General features: G+C 35.3%; 1 protein-coding gene across 1 annotated transcript in view; it reads left to right on the forward strand.

Moving 5' to 3' along the window:
- The window catches only part of CWC27 (CWC27 spliceosome associated cyclophilin), a 270,719-nt gene that overhangs the window by 22,815 nt on the left and 232,062 nt on the right, over positions 1–15,842 (forward strand). Inside the window, exons 5-8 of the mRNA XM_028849465.2 lie at positions 131–229; positions 1,171–1,274; positions 3,586–3,655; positions 15,511–15,590. Of these exons, the coding sequence (XP_028705298.1) occupies positions 131–229; positions 1,171–1,274; positions 3,586–3,655; positions 15,511–15,590 (353 nt within the window). The remainder of the gene's footprint in view (positions 1–130; positions 230–1,170; positions 1,275–3,585; positions 3,656–15,510; positions 15,591–15,842) is intronic.

A 15,842-nucleotide genomic window follows, 5' to 3' on the forward strand; every position in this document is an offset into this window, starting at 1 on the left:
AAATGTCTATATTTTATGTAATCATATGAAATTTCCTTTTCATTATTTGAAAAATACTTTCAAAGGTTTTCTCTTAATTCAAAGGATGAGTGCAATGATTTTCAATTACATTATATTTTTAATTTGATAGGTTACAGGGGATACAGTGTATAACATGTTGCGACTGTCAGAAGTAGACATTGATGATGAAGAAAGACCACATAATCCACACAAAATAAAAAGCTGTGAGGTAGGAGCATGATTATTATGAGATACAGCACTTAAATTGTCGTTTAAGAGGGATTGATTCTTAGTATTTTTAAACTATTGGATGAAGGCTTTATACTAAGTAAACATCACACTTCAAATTTTATCTCTGATTTATTTGGGCACAATTTCTAGTTAATAATTATTTAAATTAAAGATTTTAATTCAAAGATGAAACTTTATCTGATAATCCAATGACTGAAAAGCTTACCTCATAATAGAAAGTTAAAGGAATTAGGTTTATTTAGCCCAAAGAAGTGACTTCATAGGTAATTTAAGAGTGATCTGCTGGGCACAGTGACTCACGCCTATAATCCCAGCACTTTGGCAGGCCGAGGTGGGTGGATCATGAGGTCAGGAGATGGAGACTGTCCTGGCTAACACAGTGAAATCCTGTGTTTACTAAAAATACAAAAAAAATGGTTGGACATGGTGGCACACGCCTGTAGTCCCAGCTACTCGGGAGGCTGAGGCAGGATAATGACTTGAACCTGAGAGGCAGAGGTTGCAGTGAGCCGAGATCACACCACTGCACTCCAACCTGGGCGACAGAGCAAGACTCCATCTCAAAAAAAAAAAAAAGAGTGATCCTTCATTGAGGAAGCAAAAATAAGAATACTTGATTTGGAATCAAAGCATTGAGTTGGTCTTGCTTACTCTGTATCATTTACATTTTCTTAAATATTTTTCCCTTTTGTAAAATGGGGATAAAATATCCCTTAGTTGATAGCACACAGGATTATTGAGAGAATCCAGTGAGGCCGTGTAAGTGGAAGCATGTTGTGTAGTAAATATATATCACTATACTAATAATGTTTGTGTTGGAAAAAATACAGACACTATACCAATGGAATTACATACTGGGTTTAATTTTTTGTGAAATGTTAAAAATGGAATAATGTTTTCAAAATATTTTTTTCATAGGTTTTGTTTAATCCTTTTGATGACATCATTCCAAGGGAAATTAAAAGGCCGAAAAAAGAGAAACCAGAGGAGGAAGTAAAGAAATTGAAACCCAAAGGCACAAAGTAATCATAGTGGAGAGATTTTTCTTCAGCTTGAAAAATGACACTCATTCATTTAATTTACTTTATTTCCTTTTATAGTAATTGTTTACTAGCAAAGCAGAGGCCAGTTTGAACCAGAGATATATTGGAATTATGAGTGTGTGGTTGTATTAGTTCATTTTTACACTGCTATAAAGACATGCCTGAGACCGAGAGATATTGGAATTATGAGTGTGTGTATTAGTCCGTTTTCACACTGCTGTAAAGATATACCTGAGACTGGGTAATTTACAAAGGAAACAGGTTTAATTGACTCACAGTTCCGCATGGCTAGCGAGGCCTCAGAAAACTTCAATCATGGAGGAAGGCGAAGCAGGCGCCTTCTTCACAAGGCAGCAGGAGAGAGAGCGAGTGTGAAGGAGGAACTGTCAAACACTTGTAAAACCATCAGCTCTTATGGGAACTCACTTAGTATCATGAGAACAGCTTTGGGGACACCACCCTATAATCCAATCACCACCCACCAGGGTCCCTCCCATAAAACACGTGGGGATTATGGGAATTACTCGAGATGAGATTTGGGTGGGGACACAGAGCCCAAACCATATTAGTGTGGTTTTTGTTTGTTTGTTTGTTTTCCTAAATGAGCAACTCTTGTATTCGGTGCAGTATATCTTAAACTTAAGCTACAAACATGTCATCTCAGTTGTTCATAAGAAATCTGTGTTAATAAATATATACGTATTTTATGATCCCTGTAACAATTATTTATATAAATGATTTGTTGAGAAACTTTTGTTTGTTGCTTATTTTAAAATTAATATATTCTCACTCAGTATAAATAGAAAGTAGAGAAAAGTATAAAGAATATTTTTAATGACTGCATGATTGCATTATGCAATTTAACTTGTATTTAACTTTTCAATCCTTTTTTGGTGCCATTAAAAATAATCTTATCAAAAACATTTAAAAATATAAAGCTGTTTCATTCAGTATTCTGGTTTATTTCCAGAAGATAATTTTCCAAAGAATAGGAATAAAAATAAATTTCATTATTTTGGACAATATTCTACATTATTAATACTGTCTGTATATACTGCAGAGTTAGATTTCAACGTATTCTTTTACTGAACTGTAGGATCCTTATTAGGGATTTTATTGTACCTATAATTATTAGATTTGATCAATTCTAGATATAATCCTGCCAAACCTAGTTAATGAAAAGCAAAGTGGATTCAAATTTCTAAGCTTCAGTTACCTCTTCCTATAAAATGGAGATTAGAATAAGTTCAATTTCTGGTTATTATGAGGATTACATGAGAAGAGGTATGTTAAAACACCCAGTAGTATAGGCATTCAATACCTATTAGCCTTTTTCGTTGACATCCTACAAATACAAAGTTAAATTGTTTTATAAACTGTCAGATATGACCAGACACTTTAATAAGCAGTTAATTCCTTGTGGCAAAATGACTGCTTATTGGAAATATTTATTTGATTTTTAAAATTTCTTTGATCAGCTTATTTTGATTAGTCTATCTCTGGATGAAAGGTCACTGTCACTATATTCACATACAGTATGTCATCACTATGATTTATCTTAACAATAAACTCTAAAGTCGTTTTTTGGTGTGTTTTGCTTTGTTTTTGTTTCCAGCAAATATGTTAGGGATGATATGTTGGTCATTGCTTGCTTCTAGGTTTTGGGGGAAAAAAAATCTGTTTTGCTGCCATATCTTTAATTTTTCTATTTGAGAGAGAGTTTTAGTAACTTATTGTTTATCTTACTTGAGATTACTTTTGTTTGATGAATCAGAGGAGACAAATGTAGTTTTTTCTCCTTGTGGGCTATTTTAGTTGTTTATTGCTCATATTTTTTTTGTCTGACAATTTTGTATACATATTAATTTTAAAATATTAAAAAATATTTTGCCCAATACTAGATTAATTGCTTCCCATTTGTAGCACTCAGGGGTATATACTTATTAGTTTTTCAGAAACCCCCATTTTGCTACCAGTTTGATAAATATAAAAAGCTTAATTATTTCTGTCATGCTTGACTCAGTACAGGAGGGATCCCTTAGCTCAGGAGGGATTTTGGTCATTAAAAGTTAGTATGATATGGGAAACACTGTGTCGTGAGGCAAAAGCCTTAACATACTGAAAATATAGATCATTAGAATACTTCTGCTGAATACTGAGTAATATGGTCTTTTTTACAACAGTCAGAATGTATTTCTTCTTGTAAATTCTGTTTTCTTGCTCTGAAAATAATGTATAAGTTTGATTTGACTTTTTCTTTCTATTTTTTTCTTTCTTTTTTTGGGACTAGAAATTTTAGTTTACTTTCATTTGGAGAGGAAGCTGAGGAAGAAGAGGAGGAAGTAAATCGAGTTAGTCAGGTAATCTCTAATTTGTTCTAACTTATAAAAGAGATTAGGGTCTATATCTTACTATTGTATCTCTTGCTATGTCTGGCACAGCAGGTTTTACATGGAGCAGGCTCAGTAAGTGTTCATTGGATTTGTAAATTGATTTGTGGTCAGTAATATTTGCAACTTTTGAGATTATCCACATAAAATTGTAGTGTTCATTTACGTTTAATGTTGGCATTTTTAAAAAGTCAGTTTGAACTAGACTTGCAGTTTTTTGAATGGTCGGACTTTATGATTCAGATCCTAACTGCTGTTTATTCAGGTGGTATGATAGATGATAATGATTATTATCATTACTGTTATAAACAGTCACATTCCAAAACTCTTACATTCATTTTAATGTTATTTATATATATTTTGTTTATTTCATTCTCATCACAGCCCTTTGAGATCAGTGGTATTATTATCCTCATTTTACTCATGAATAAATTCAGCTATAGTTTATAATTTGCTCAAAGTAACATAACCAATAAGTAGCTACAGCAGGGAAATGAACCCAGGTCCTTGTAACTATTAAATCCGTGTCCTTGAATTATGTAGCACCTCCTGGCCTTTTTATTCTGCTAGTCCTTCCTGTAGGCCTTTACATGTGGTTTTCTTGAATATTGCTTGCATCATAATACTCATTACTGAAACACAATGTCTTTTCATTGTTTAGAGCAGTAATTCTGGTGTGTATACTACGAGAAAACTATCTTCAAGGGTTTCTACTCCTGAAGGTTCTGATATGCCTTTCTTTTTTGAAAATTAGTGAATACTGAGACCTAAAGGATTAGGGTCATAGTCTTTATTGTTGTAATTAAAACTTTATAACATATGAGCCTTACTTGCTTAACATAATTATCTATTTCTTACCAACTCTAACAATAACATTGAGTTAAAAACATATTATTATTGTTATTTTTACTTCTTTATCCATATGTTCCCTGATTAGTGAGCATGGTTTTTGTAGGCTAATGTTGGACGCTTAGTAAGCATTCTACTTAATACCCCTTGCATTAAAATATAATTAAAATGGGTGCGTATATAAAATGTTTTGGTCATAATTTTTTGTTGCTTTTTATTGTATCCTTGAGTGACATATTTGATGGGATGGATTCAATTTCCACTTTCCTATACACCAACATTCTAAACTCTAGGAGATAAGGCCAAATATTTCTCCTGGGCTCTTATCCCTTGTTCAGAGTTGCTTTAGGAAACGTCTCTACTTTAGATGTCAAAAATGAATTCATTTTTTTACAAAAGCTTCATTTCCCAATTCCTTAATGTCACCAATCACTCTGTCACCTCAATATCCGAAGAGTCATCTTCTTTAGATGTCAGTGCACTACTAGTCTTGCATTGTTCATGATTCAAATTTATGCCTCATCAAAATGATTTACTATGTGTCATGATTCTGTGGTTATGTTTGTGAATGGACAAAACCACGAATATTAGATCTGGAAATTGTCAGGGTTCCTTTTCATTGATGTTTTCTAAAGATGTCAAGTTTCCTTGCATACCCATACCTTCCTCACAGCTCCCCACCCTTGTTTTTCCTTTTGCTGGGAGTGTGCTCTCTCCTTGAAGTGTTTTTCCTTTAAGATTTAGCTCCACTATCCCCTTCTACTTCTACCTCTCCCTGCCACTGAACTCCCACCCAGGCTAAGCTAGGTACTTCTTTCCATGATAATCTGTCTATGCCCATCAAAGCATTTATCATACTGCATTACAGTAATTTATTTTCTTATCTGCTAACTATACTATTTATTTTATGTAATCCCTATAACAACCATGCAATACAGATATTATTTTCCTTATTTTGTGGAATAAAGAAAGTGAAACTCAGAGAGGATTAAATCACTCGTCCACAATCATGCAGTTAAGAGGTAGTAGAATCAGAATTTTGAACTGAGGTTTTTTTTTAGCTAGTTAAGTCTCTCATATGATTATAAATGCTGTAGACACTGTCTCCTTCAAGCCCAAGACATCTCAAAGGTTGGTGAGATATTTCACTGGTAGCATAGCATCTAGGGTAGAAGGCCACTGGGGAAGGCAGTTGGCCCATTGTCCTTCCCTAAATCCCATAGGGTCCTAGATAGTAGGTTGAGCGGCCTTGGAGAGCAAGGGCAGGAGAAAGTTTTTCTGCTAGCTTTTTTTGTTGAAACTAAATTTCTAGTCTAAAGGAAGTTTTGTTCACAATTACTTTGAGATAGACTTGACTAGGAAATTACTATGAATTTTTTCTATTTGTAGCAGCAGCATGTGTTAAATGTTCAAAGATTATGTTCCTTCTGCTGTTTTCTACCGTGCAAAGTAGAAAAACGATGTTTAAATTATACTGAATATTGTGGACTTATACTCCAAAAGCAATTTGCATTTCAGATTGAAATGTACAAGGATACCACCACAGATAGTGCTGTCTTGCTCTTTATTTTCTTTCTTAAACCTGAAAAACACTCTAAACACTTTTAGAAGGACTGAGTAAAATCTTTTCTCTCTGCCAAAAAAATTACAACCCAAATACCATTCATTATCAAAGGAGTATTATTATCTTAGTATTGTGTCATCATAGTTTTCTCATCTGGCTCTTTCACAGGGGGTGCTTTGTAATAAAGTTATCATCAAATGCTTGTATCTGACCCTCACATCTATATCTGTAGGCTGGTTTACTCTTTTTTTCTCCAGCTGTTTCTTGTACACTAGTTTCTCAAGCCCTGGCCAAGTCTTAACTCACTATCTTTTTCTTCTCAAACTTCTTATTTTGTGATTTCATATTCCCTGGTGTCAATATCTTCCAAAGAAGGACTTTAGATTCCGTTGTGATTTTTTCACATATTTTTTCATTGTGCTGTCCTAGCAATTTTTTATCCAAGATGTATCTGTATCTCAAATCTATTTTTTCCTTTTAATTTATTGTTGCTACTACCCTTTTTCAGCCTTCAGTATCTCTAGACTGGACTGGTATGGTAGTCTATAGACTGGTCTCCCATCTCCCTTCTCCTATTTCTTCCACTACCAGAGCAGCATTCCTGAAGCTTAAAATGTTATTTTTACTGTCCGTTTACTATAGAAATAAGGCCAAATCTCTTGTCCTATTATTTCAAGATTCAACTTTCATGACTCTTCTTCACCAATTCTGCTCTTTCAACTAGTACTTGTTAAACTTTCCTGGTGATAAAAATCACTTGACATTCTTTTTAAAAATTAAGAATCCTAGGCCTTATCTCAGACCCACTGAATTAGAATTTCCAAGTGAGGGGACTGGGAAGCTGTGCTTTTAATGAATTCCAGAGGAATTCATACCAAGGAAATGTAGGAAACACTACTTTAGCAGATCTGAATGATTTGCTGCTCTATATGTATGCCTTATCATTTCCATTTTTTGTGCCTTTTGTTCATGTTCTTTTTCCCACCTGAAAGGTCCCATACCACCTCTGGATATCAAAGTCATATTTGTTTTCAACACCTGAAATGCCATCTTTTCTAAATGTCTTTTCCAGCTTTTAAAAATCTTCTTTTTTTACCCAACCTTTGCCTTTTTTGTGATACTTTACATTTTCCTTTTAAACACATCTTTTTTGCTTTATTACAGAAGAAGCATATGACTATGTTTGCATTATACACTAGTCCAACATTATACCCTTTACTTTATAACTTATTAATTGTGTAGAGTTCTAGGCTGTGAGCTTGTTGCAGATAGAGTCTGTGTCATCTTTGAGTGGCAGTGTGCTAGAGTAGAAATAACATGGATTTGGGATCATACAAATTCATATTAAAACTTTAATTTCCCCTGACACCCTGTAAGCCTTGATAACTTAGCCTTTCTGATCCTCAATTTTCCTTTCTGAACATGAAAATAATATGTCCCACTTACTGTTATAAGGATATAGTTTTAATTTTGATTTATTGTACAATATTGAAAAATGTCTTTGAAAGTCAAATGCCTTAAAATAGAACAATATACTATACATTATAACTGGTATTTTAATCTCAGATAATTAAAGAATATAAGATTTCTCTAATATGATCATAACTATTATGTAGAATCTTATGCCCTTATGCCCAATCTAGAGGGCTGGTAAGAAATTTCATTATCAGCTCAGCCTTTTTGGGTAGGAAGCCATAATCTTGACACAATTGGCCTAGTGACCTTCATGAGCACTCCCATAGAGTCCAGTGGCTTGTGCAGCCCAGCCTCATTATTACCCACCAACAACCCATTCTTCACATACGATTGCATCTTGGCACACCGCAGAATTAAAAAAGTTAAAATCTACAGAATTTAACTTTTTTGTCTGCTTTATGTAATGGACAAGTAGGTAAGTTTAGTTGGAGAAAATAGAGTAACAAGAACAATACTGTTGGAATTTACTGGCTTAGAGAAAGGGAAATTGTTTTTGATTATATGAGATAAATTCTGGAGAGAATCCAAGTAGAAGTGTATTTTTGTTTATTTTGCTTATATACAGTTGTTTACACTACCATCACTGTTAAATACCTTAGTAAGAAGAAGGAAGACTAGCCTGAATGTTGGAAAACGGTGGCTAATAGAATATATTTCTTCAAAATTTAGCTTTACTATTTTTAAGTGTATGAAATGACTAGAGCCAAAGCCAAATAACTGTCTGTTCTAATGGCTAAGAATAATTTGCAGTTTCAGTGGTTGCATGAAATTAAATATTTCTAAAAGGCTTAAAAATAATTGTTTCATTCTTCATTTGGTTATCAAGTTTCTTTTTTCAGTGACTGCACAGTATTAATCTTTATTCCAGAACTTTTCTGCCCGATCACGAGTTAATAATTGGTGAAGTCTGAATTGAGGCTTTACTTTATGTGAAAGGAGAAATAAAATAGAGTCCTCTCTGGTTTATGGATTATCAGTGTGGGATTACAGGCACCCCTTCACCCCACTCACTTATTCATGACAAGGTGCCTCTCCCACATGGGTTAGCTTTCCTTCATTATTTATTTCAGTATCTTTCTAATGCCTGATAAAATCTCTTAGAATCATAGAATTTTATAGCTCAAAGGGATTTTGTCCAACTTCCTTTCTTTATAGATGAGGAAACTGAGCCTCTGGTTAAGTGACTTGCCAGACTGACTTCATTTCCTTTTTGATAGGATTGCATGATAGGGGGATGCCATAATAATCATATCTTGAGTTCAGAAAAGCACATTGTCAGACTCTCTCTTTATATTCTTTTGGACAACATGAAGAAATGTGATCTGGGAGATAGTACAGTCAGATAGATTTATAGGTAATTGAATACTTCTGCCCAAAGGGTGCTTTGTTGTCAACCCATGCCTATTTGAACTAGTAAGTTGAAATGTAATAGGAGTACATGTAAATTCTGTACTTGAGTTCAATAAAATCAGCTGAATAGGTATGACATAATAGCCTGTAAGTCCTAGTTGAATTACTAAGAGTAAGATCTCTGGAGTAAGGAATTTAACATTCTCTGCATTGTTTAGATCATATTTGCAACATTTTGTCCAGTTCTGAACTTATTTAAGGAAGATCTTGACAAACTAGATGCATCCAGAGAAAGGGAAGGTAGTGGGGAGAACAGGGATGATGCCAAAAACCACCTCACATAGGGAATACAATGAGGAACTGGATATAATAATAATTTAGAGAAATAAAACTAAGTGAAAATATGATCCTAGACTTCAAATATTTGAAATATTTTTATCTGGAATATTGCTCCCTTCATATTGCTTTCTTAAACAATGCTTTTATTCGAATGTCTGTATTGGTTTAAAATTTATTCATGAATCTTTACATATAACTTAAATATAAATGTCAGGAAATATTTTTCAAGTTAAAGCTTACAATCAAGATAACTAGTTTTTATGAGATAAGTTATACAACAGGCCCATTTTAAAAGTATCTCAAATAGCTAGATTTTTGTTCAGTGATCAAATTGTGCCACATTCAAAGTGAAACACAGAGCATTTCTTTCCCTACAAGACATAGTAACATTTTTACTTCAAATCCAGAGTTATAAAAGGGCTTTTTCCTCACCCAGAAAAAGTTATCTTGGTAGACAGTTTCGCCACTTTTGAGACTAAAGTAAGGATGTTTTGTCCTATTCTAGTTTATTTTATGAAATTAAATTTTCCCAAAAAACTTGGAAGGTGGCCATGGCATGGAGAATGGCTGCTAGGCTACTTACAAAGAGGAGGTCAGAAATGTTAAACATTGTGATGTGTAAAATGTTTCTGCCTCATCAAATTGTATTCAACTTTAATTTGCTTATCTTTCTAGTTGTGTAGACTTAGCTAATTTTACAAAGGTATTAACATTTTATTAATTTCATATTGCTGTTTTAACAAATTGCCGTAAATTTAGTGGCTTTAAGCAAAGCAAATTTAGTATCATATATTTCTGTAGGTCAGAAGTCTGCAATGGGTTTCACTGGGCTAAATACCAACGCGTTTGCAGGGCCTTCTTTCTGGAGTCTCTGGGGAGAATCTATTCCCTTGCCTTTTTCAACCTCTAGAGACTGCCTGTATTCTTTGGCATGCCCCTTCTTCTATCTTCAAAGCCAGTAATAACTGGTAAAGTCTTTCCCATGCCGCATCACTCTAAATTTAACTCTATTGCCTCCCTCTTTCACTTGTAAGGACTTTTTTTTTTTTTTTTTTTTTTTTTTTTTTTTTTTTTTGAGACGGAGTCTCACTCTGTCTCCCAGGCTGGAGTGCAGTGGCGCGATCTCGGCTCACTGCAAGCTCCGCCTCCCGGGTTCACGCCATTCTCCTGCCTCAGCCTCCGGAGTAGCTGGGACTACAGGCGCCCGCCACCGCGCCCGGCTAATTTTTTGTATTTTTAGTAGAGACGGGGTTTCACCGTGGTCTCGATCTCCTGACCTTGTGATCCGCCCGCCTCGGCCTCCCAAAGTGCTGGGATTACAGGCGTGAGCCACCGCGCCCGGCCTAGGACTCTTGTAATTACATTTGGACCCATCTTGATAATCCGGGATAATGTCCCCACCTCAAAACCTTTCATTTATATGCAAAGTCTCTTTTGCCATTCAAGGTGATATGTTCATAGGTTCTGAGGGATTAGGACATGGACATCTTAGGGGGCCATTATTCTGTCTAATGAATGTCTAAACTACTCTATATAGTATGCCTAATAACAGGCCTTATCTGTAGTTATAGAAGTAGAAGGTAGAGTTGGTTGGATGGTTGGAAAATATACATGAATTTTTTTTTCTCTCCAATCAGAGAATTTCCTAATAATAGAAGCCATTTAAACAGAAATGTGTTTGTGCGCGCACGCGCGTGTGTGTGTACTAATAAGTTCATTTGTGGTGTTGAGACATGGTTGACCAGTCAGCAGTGATGTCAAGGAGATTCCTGCATTGCCTGGGAGAAAAGATTGTGGCCCCTACAATACCTTTTTTAACTAGTAAGTTTTTCTGGTTCTGTGCTGAAGGTCTCATAGTGTATTAGTCAGGGTTCTACAGAGAAACAGAAGCAGCCAATAGGATGTGAGAGAGAGAGACCGAGAATAAACTAGATCCTTTTATCTATTAATTTATCACTTTATCTCTTTATTTATAGGAATTGGCTCTTGCAATTGTGGGAGCTGGCAATTCCAAAATATGCAGAGTAGGCCAGCAGTCTGGAGCCTCAGGGAATAGTTGATAAGTCCAAAATACACAGGCTGGAAACTCAGGCAGGGTTTCTTTGTGACAGTCTTGAGGCAAAATTGTTTCTTCCTTGGGAAACCTCAGTTTTTGCTCTTAAGGCCTTCAACTGTTTAGATGGTGCCCACCCACATTGTGGAGTGTAATCTGCCTTCTCAAAGCCTACTAATCTAAACGCTAATCTTTTTTTTTTTTTTTTTTGAGACGGGGTCTTGCTCTGTCGCCCAGGCTGGAGTGCAGTGGCCACATCTCAGCTCACTGCAAGCTCCGCCTCCCGGGTTCACGCCATTCTCCTGCCTCAGCCTCCCGTGTAGCTGGGACCACAGGAGCCCGCCACCACGCCCGGCTAATTTTTTTTTTGTATTTTTAGTAGAGACCGGGTTTCACCTTGTTAGCCAGGATGGTCTCGATCTCCTGACCTCGTGATCCGCCCGTCTCAGCCTCCCAAAGTGCTGGGATTACAGGCGTGAGCCACCGCGCCCGGCCTGAACACTAATCTTATCTAAAAGATGTTTTCATAGCAACATCTAGACTGGTGTTTCACTAAACGGTTGGGCACCATTGCCTAGCCAAGTTGACTCATAAAATTATCCACACAGAGTTAGAGACTGAGCTCCAAACCTTCCAGCTTCTTGGCCAGTGTTGCTCCTGTGTACCTCTCCTCCCTCCCTCCCTCCCTCCCTCCCTCTTTTTCCTCCCTCCCTCCCTCTTTTTCCTCCCTCCTTCCTTCCCTCCCTCCCTCCCTCACTTCTTTCCTCCTTCCTTCCTTCTTTCCTCTTTTTCTCCATCACTCCCTTCCTTCCTTTCTTTCTTCTCTTTCTCTCCCTGTCTCCCCCATCACTTCCCCCACCCCTTCTCTCTTCCTCTGCTCCCTTCTACCTGTATTCTATGTAGTTCCTACTGTTTTGCTGCCTCTTTGTTCTTGGATATGAAGTTCTAGACAACGTAATTTTTCTGTGTCCCTCTGATTTTCATTTGTACATTTGTTTGCAGATAGTTTTGAAATTTCTGTGAAGCCCCTAACACTGAATTCACTAAATATATTTAGTATTTCATTCATCATCTAAACCTTTTAATTAGTCAACTTATTTTAAGCAATTTTTAAAACATTTAAAAATATATGTGGTGTTTGTTCTTCCTTCAAAGTCACTGTTACCTAATGGTATAAATAAGAACCTTAAAGTAGGTCATTCAGAAATAATAAGCATTAAAGGGAAATGTCTGAATTCATTTTCACCCTCTTAATGATTGTCTCCTAATTTCTTCAGTTCATCTCCAATTTGCTTTCTCTCCCTGCAGGATTCAGAGTCTACTGTAGTGGGAAGAGAGGCCTAAAAATTTGCCTTTTCATATATTTCTATACTAATTTAGTTTTAAAAGTTAATTAAAATTTGAAATGGTAATGATTATTAAAATTAAACACAGTTTCCTCCTATTGTCAAGTCTTATTTTAAATTCATATAAAACAAGTTTTTTCTTTTTCCTTCCAGCTGTTTAAAGTAAGTTTTGGAAGACAAACAAGAACCTTTTTAAAAAAAATTAATTAATTTTTAAATTAGCTAAATGAAGCTAATTAACATATGAATTACCTCACATACTTATCATTTCTTACAGGGAGAAAACTTAAAATCGCTCTTAGTGATTTTCAAGAGTACAAGAACTCATTTTAAAAATATATTAACAATGAAATTAACAATTGTAAACTAACATTCACAAAGAAGTGAAATAATATAGCTCATTAATGGACCAAGAGTTTACTTAGAGATCTAAATTCTAATCTTGCTTTTGCTATTTATTAGTGTAAGTCATTTTCCGATCAGTGGACTAAAAAGCTAGAACAGAGGATCTGAGGCCAATTCTGACTGTGGTGTTTATGATTGTGACTTTATAAGGGAACCAGGTGGGGAGAATTAATAAAGGACTATTTCTGAGGGTAGATGAAAATAATCTGATGGCCAGAGATACAGGAGAAAGGAATTTTAAGGAAGGAAAGCATGAATGAAAGATGTTCAGGCTTTTATTCTTGTTTAAGTTATTTGATGTTCACTGTACACTTTTGCAGATAATCTCATTTAATTCTCTGATGTGAAATAGGCAAGGCTGTTATAATTATTATTTCCATTTTGTAGGCAGTGTTTCTGAGGTCTCTTGAGATCACTATGTTTCAACAAATGGTAGATGTTTTAGACTAAACCCCATGTAATTATGGAATATTACATTGTGAAACTCATTTGGTCCAACCATCATCTTTCTTCTTGTCCTGTGTTCTTTCTACTACACCACCTTCTGTTTTGTGAATATTTCCCCCATTTTTCATACTTGGAGAAACATTATCCAGTAATTAGATGACATTTTGCTTTTCCATCTCTCCTCAGTTTAGGTAAGTTTATGAAATTAGATATATAGATTAATTGCATAATTCAGATTCTATGGCTTTTTAAAACTACGAATAATAGCATATTTAGATTAACTGTTGGAGAAAGTTTTGTATTATGAAATTGCACTATATGCATGTTTTAATTGATTAAATCTATAGAGAGCTCCATATTCATACAGAAATTAAAGTCTATTTAAGAGCCTGTTTTTCAAATTAAAAGTGGTGAAGGGGGCTTGAGGGAAAGAGGTGTTTTCATCTCTCTGTGTCTGTTTAGATGTCATTTAAACATTTTAGTTAACATACTTTGTAATACATTTTCCATATAAAATTTTCTTCAAAATTTTTCAAAGCAGAAATTATTCTTTCTGTCAACTCTAATCTCTTAACTATTCACTTTTATATGATTAGTTGGGAGTTGGGGTGGTGAGCATCTTCCCACCTCAAGATACAGGGTGTAAGTTTGAGGTGTCCCACCCCACAGTCGGGAAATCTGTAGAATAGGAGATTGCAGCTCTGAAACCCAGCCAGTGTTCTGGGCCCATAGGGGCCTAGAGGAAAATAAAATGGATACATTTAGATTTTTGATCTACAGGTACCATTGTCAGACAGACCTGGATTTAAACCCTAGATCCTCTACCACTGACTAGTTTTGTGACCTTTAGTAAATTACTTAATCTCTTTAACCATCTGTAAAATGGGGCTAATAATTTCCACCTCATATACTTTAATTTGGGGAGAGAAGAGAGGAGTAACAATACTATTTGAAGCACAGTGCCTAGCACAAAGAATATACTTAATTCTTGGCTGGGCACGGTGGCTCATGCCTATAATCCCAGCACTTGGGAGGCCAAGGCGGGCAGATCACGAGGTCCTGGCCAACATGGTAAAACCCCCTCTCTATTAAAAATACAAATATTAGCTGGGCATGGTGGTGCACACTTGTAATCCCAGCCACTTGGGAGGCTGAGGCAGGAGGATCGTTTGAACCCCGGAAGGGATGTTGCAGTGAGCTGAGATCGCACCACTGCACTCCAGCCTGGTGACAGAGCAAGACTCCATCTCAAAATATATATATATATATACACACACACACACACACAAACACACATACACACACATACATATACACACACATATATACACACATATATATACACAAATGTATATTTAATACTTAATAGCAGCAGTAGTTTTTGTTTTATCATGCTACTTAAACCTTTTTATGTCTTGTTTCCCTTCTAAAATGTACATTTGTTGAAAACATGAACTTTGAAATTAAAGCATTTAATAAATATTTGGTCATTGATAAATATTCTCATGCTCAAGAGGCTCTTCTACATCTTTTTTTGCTGTTGGTAAGTAGTTCCTTGGGGATGCACTCATCTTTTGCTTGAGTAACATTTTAAAAAGTGATTCTGTGTAGTATAGGTGGCATATTTGAAGAATAATAGAGTGCATTTATTTCAAAGTACTCTTGTGATCTAGCTTCTAAGTTATAGGGGTCATAAAAATGAACTAGTTTCATTGCATACAAATTATGATGAGAATTTAGTGCTTCAAGTTGGTAATTCAGCAGACTTCTTTTTAATGATATTTTTTAAAGAAAAGATGTTTTTAAAATACTATTTTCAGTCAATAGAAGAGTAAGATTCTTACTTATAAAACTTTAGTTTGTATTGAACCTTTCAGGGATACGTCTTTTGCTAACCATATTATATCATTGCTAGGTTTTATGTAAATTTGTTAACTCGTCATTTAGGAATACTGTTTATTTCCCCCCTCATGATTATATTGTACATTCTTTCCAGAGCATGAAGGGCAAAAGCAAAAGTAGTCATGACTTGCTTAAGGATGATCCACATCTCAGTTCTGTTCCAGTTGTAGAAAGGTTAGTCCATTGTTGGTGTGATCCTAAGTTCTTAATTTTCTGGGTCAGATAATTTTCTTGCTTCCTCTGTGAGTAAACAGTCAGTACTCATAAATCAAAAATTTCAAAACCAACCAAAAAAATAACGCATTTTGATAACAGAGATAGAGAACTTCAAGCTTGATAGAGAGAAACACTCTAGTCACTTTTGCACTTGCTCTCTACCTCTGTTGAGTAAGTTACATTTAAGATTGTTTTACCATTACGTGTTAG

Source organism: Macaca mulatta, chromosome 6, assembly GCF_049350105.2.
Source record: "Macaca mulatta isolate MMU2019108-1 chromosome 6, T2T-MMU8v2.0, whole genome shotgun sequence".
NCBI classification, from domain to species: domain Eukaryota; kingdom Metazoa; phylum Chordata; class Mammalia; order Primates; family Cercopithecidae; genus Macaca; species Macaca mulatta.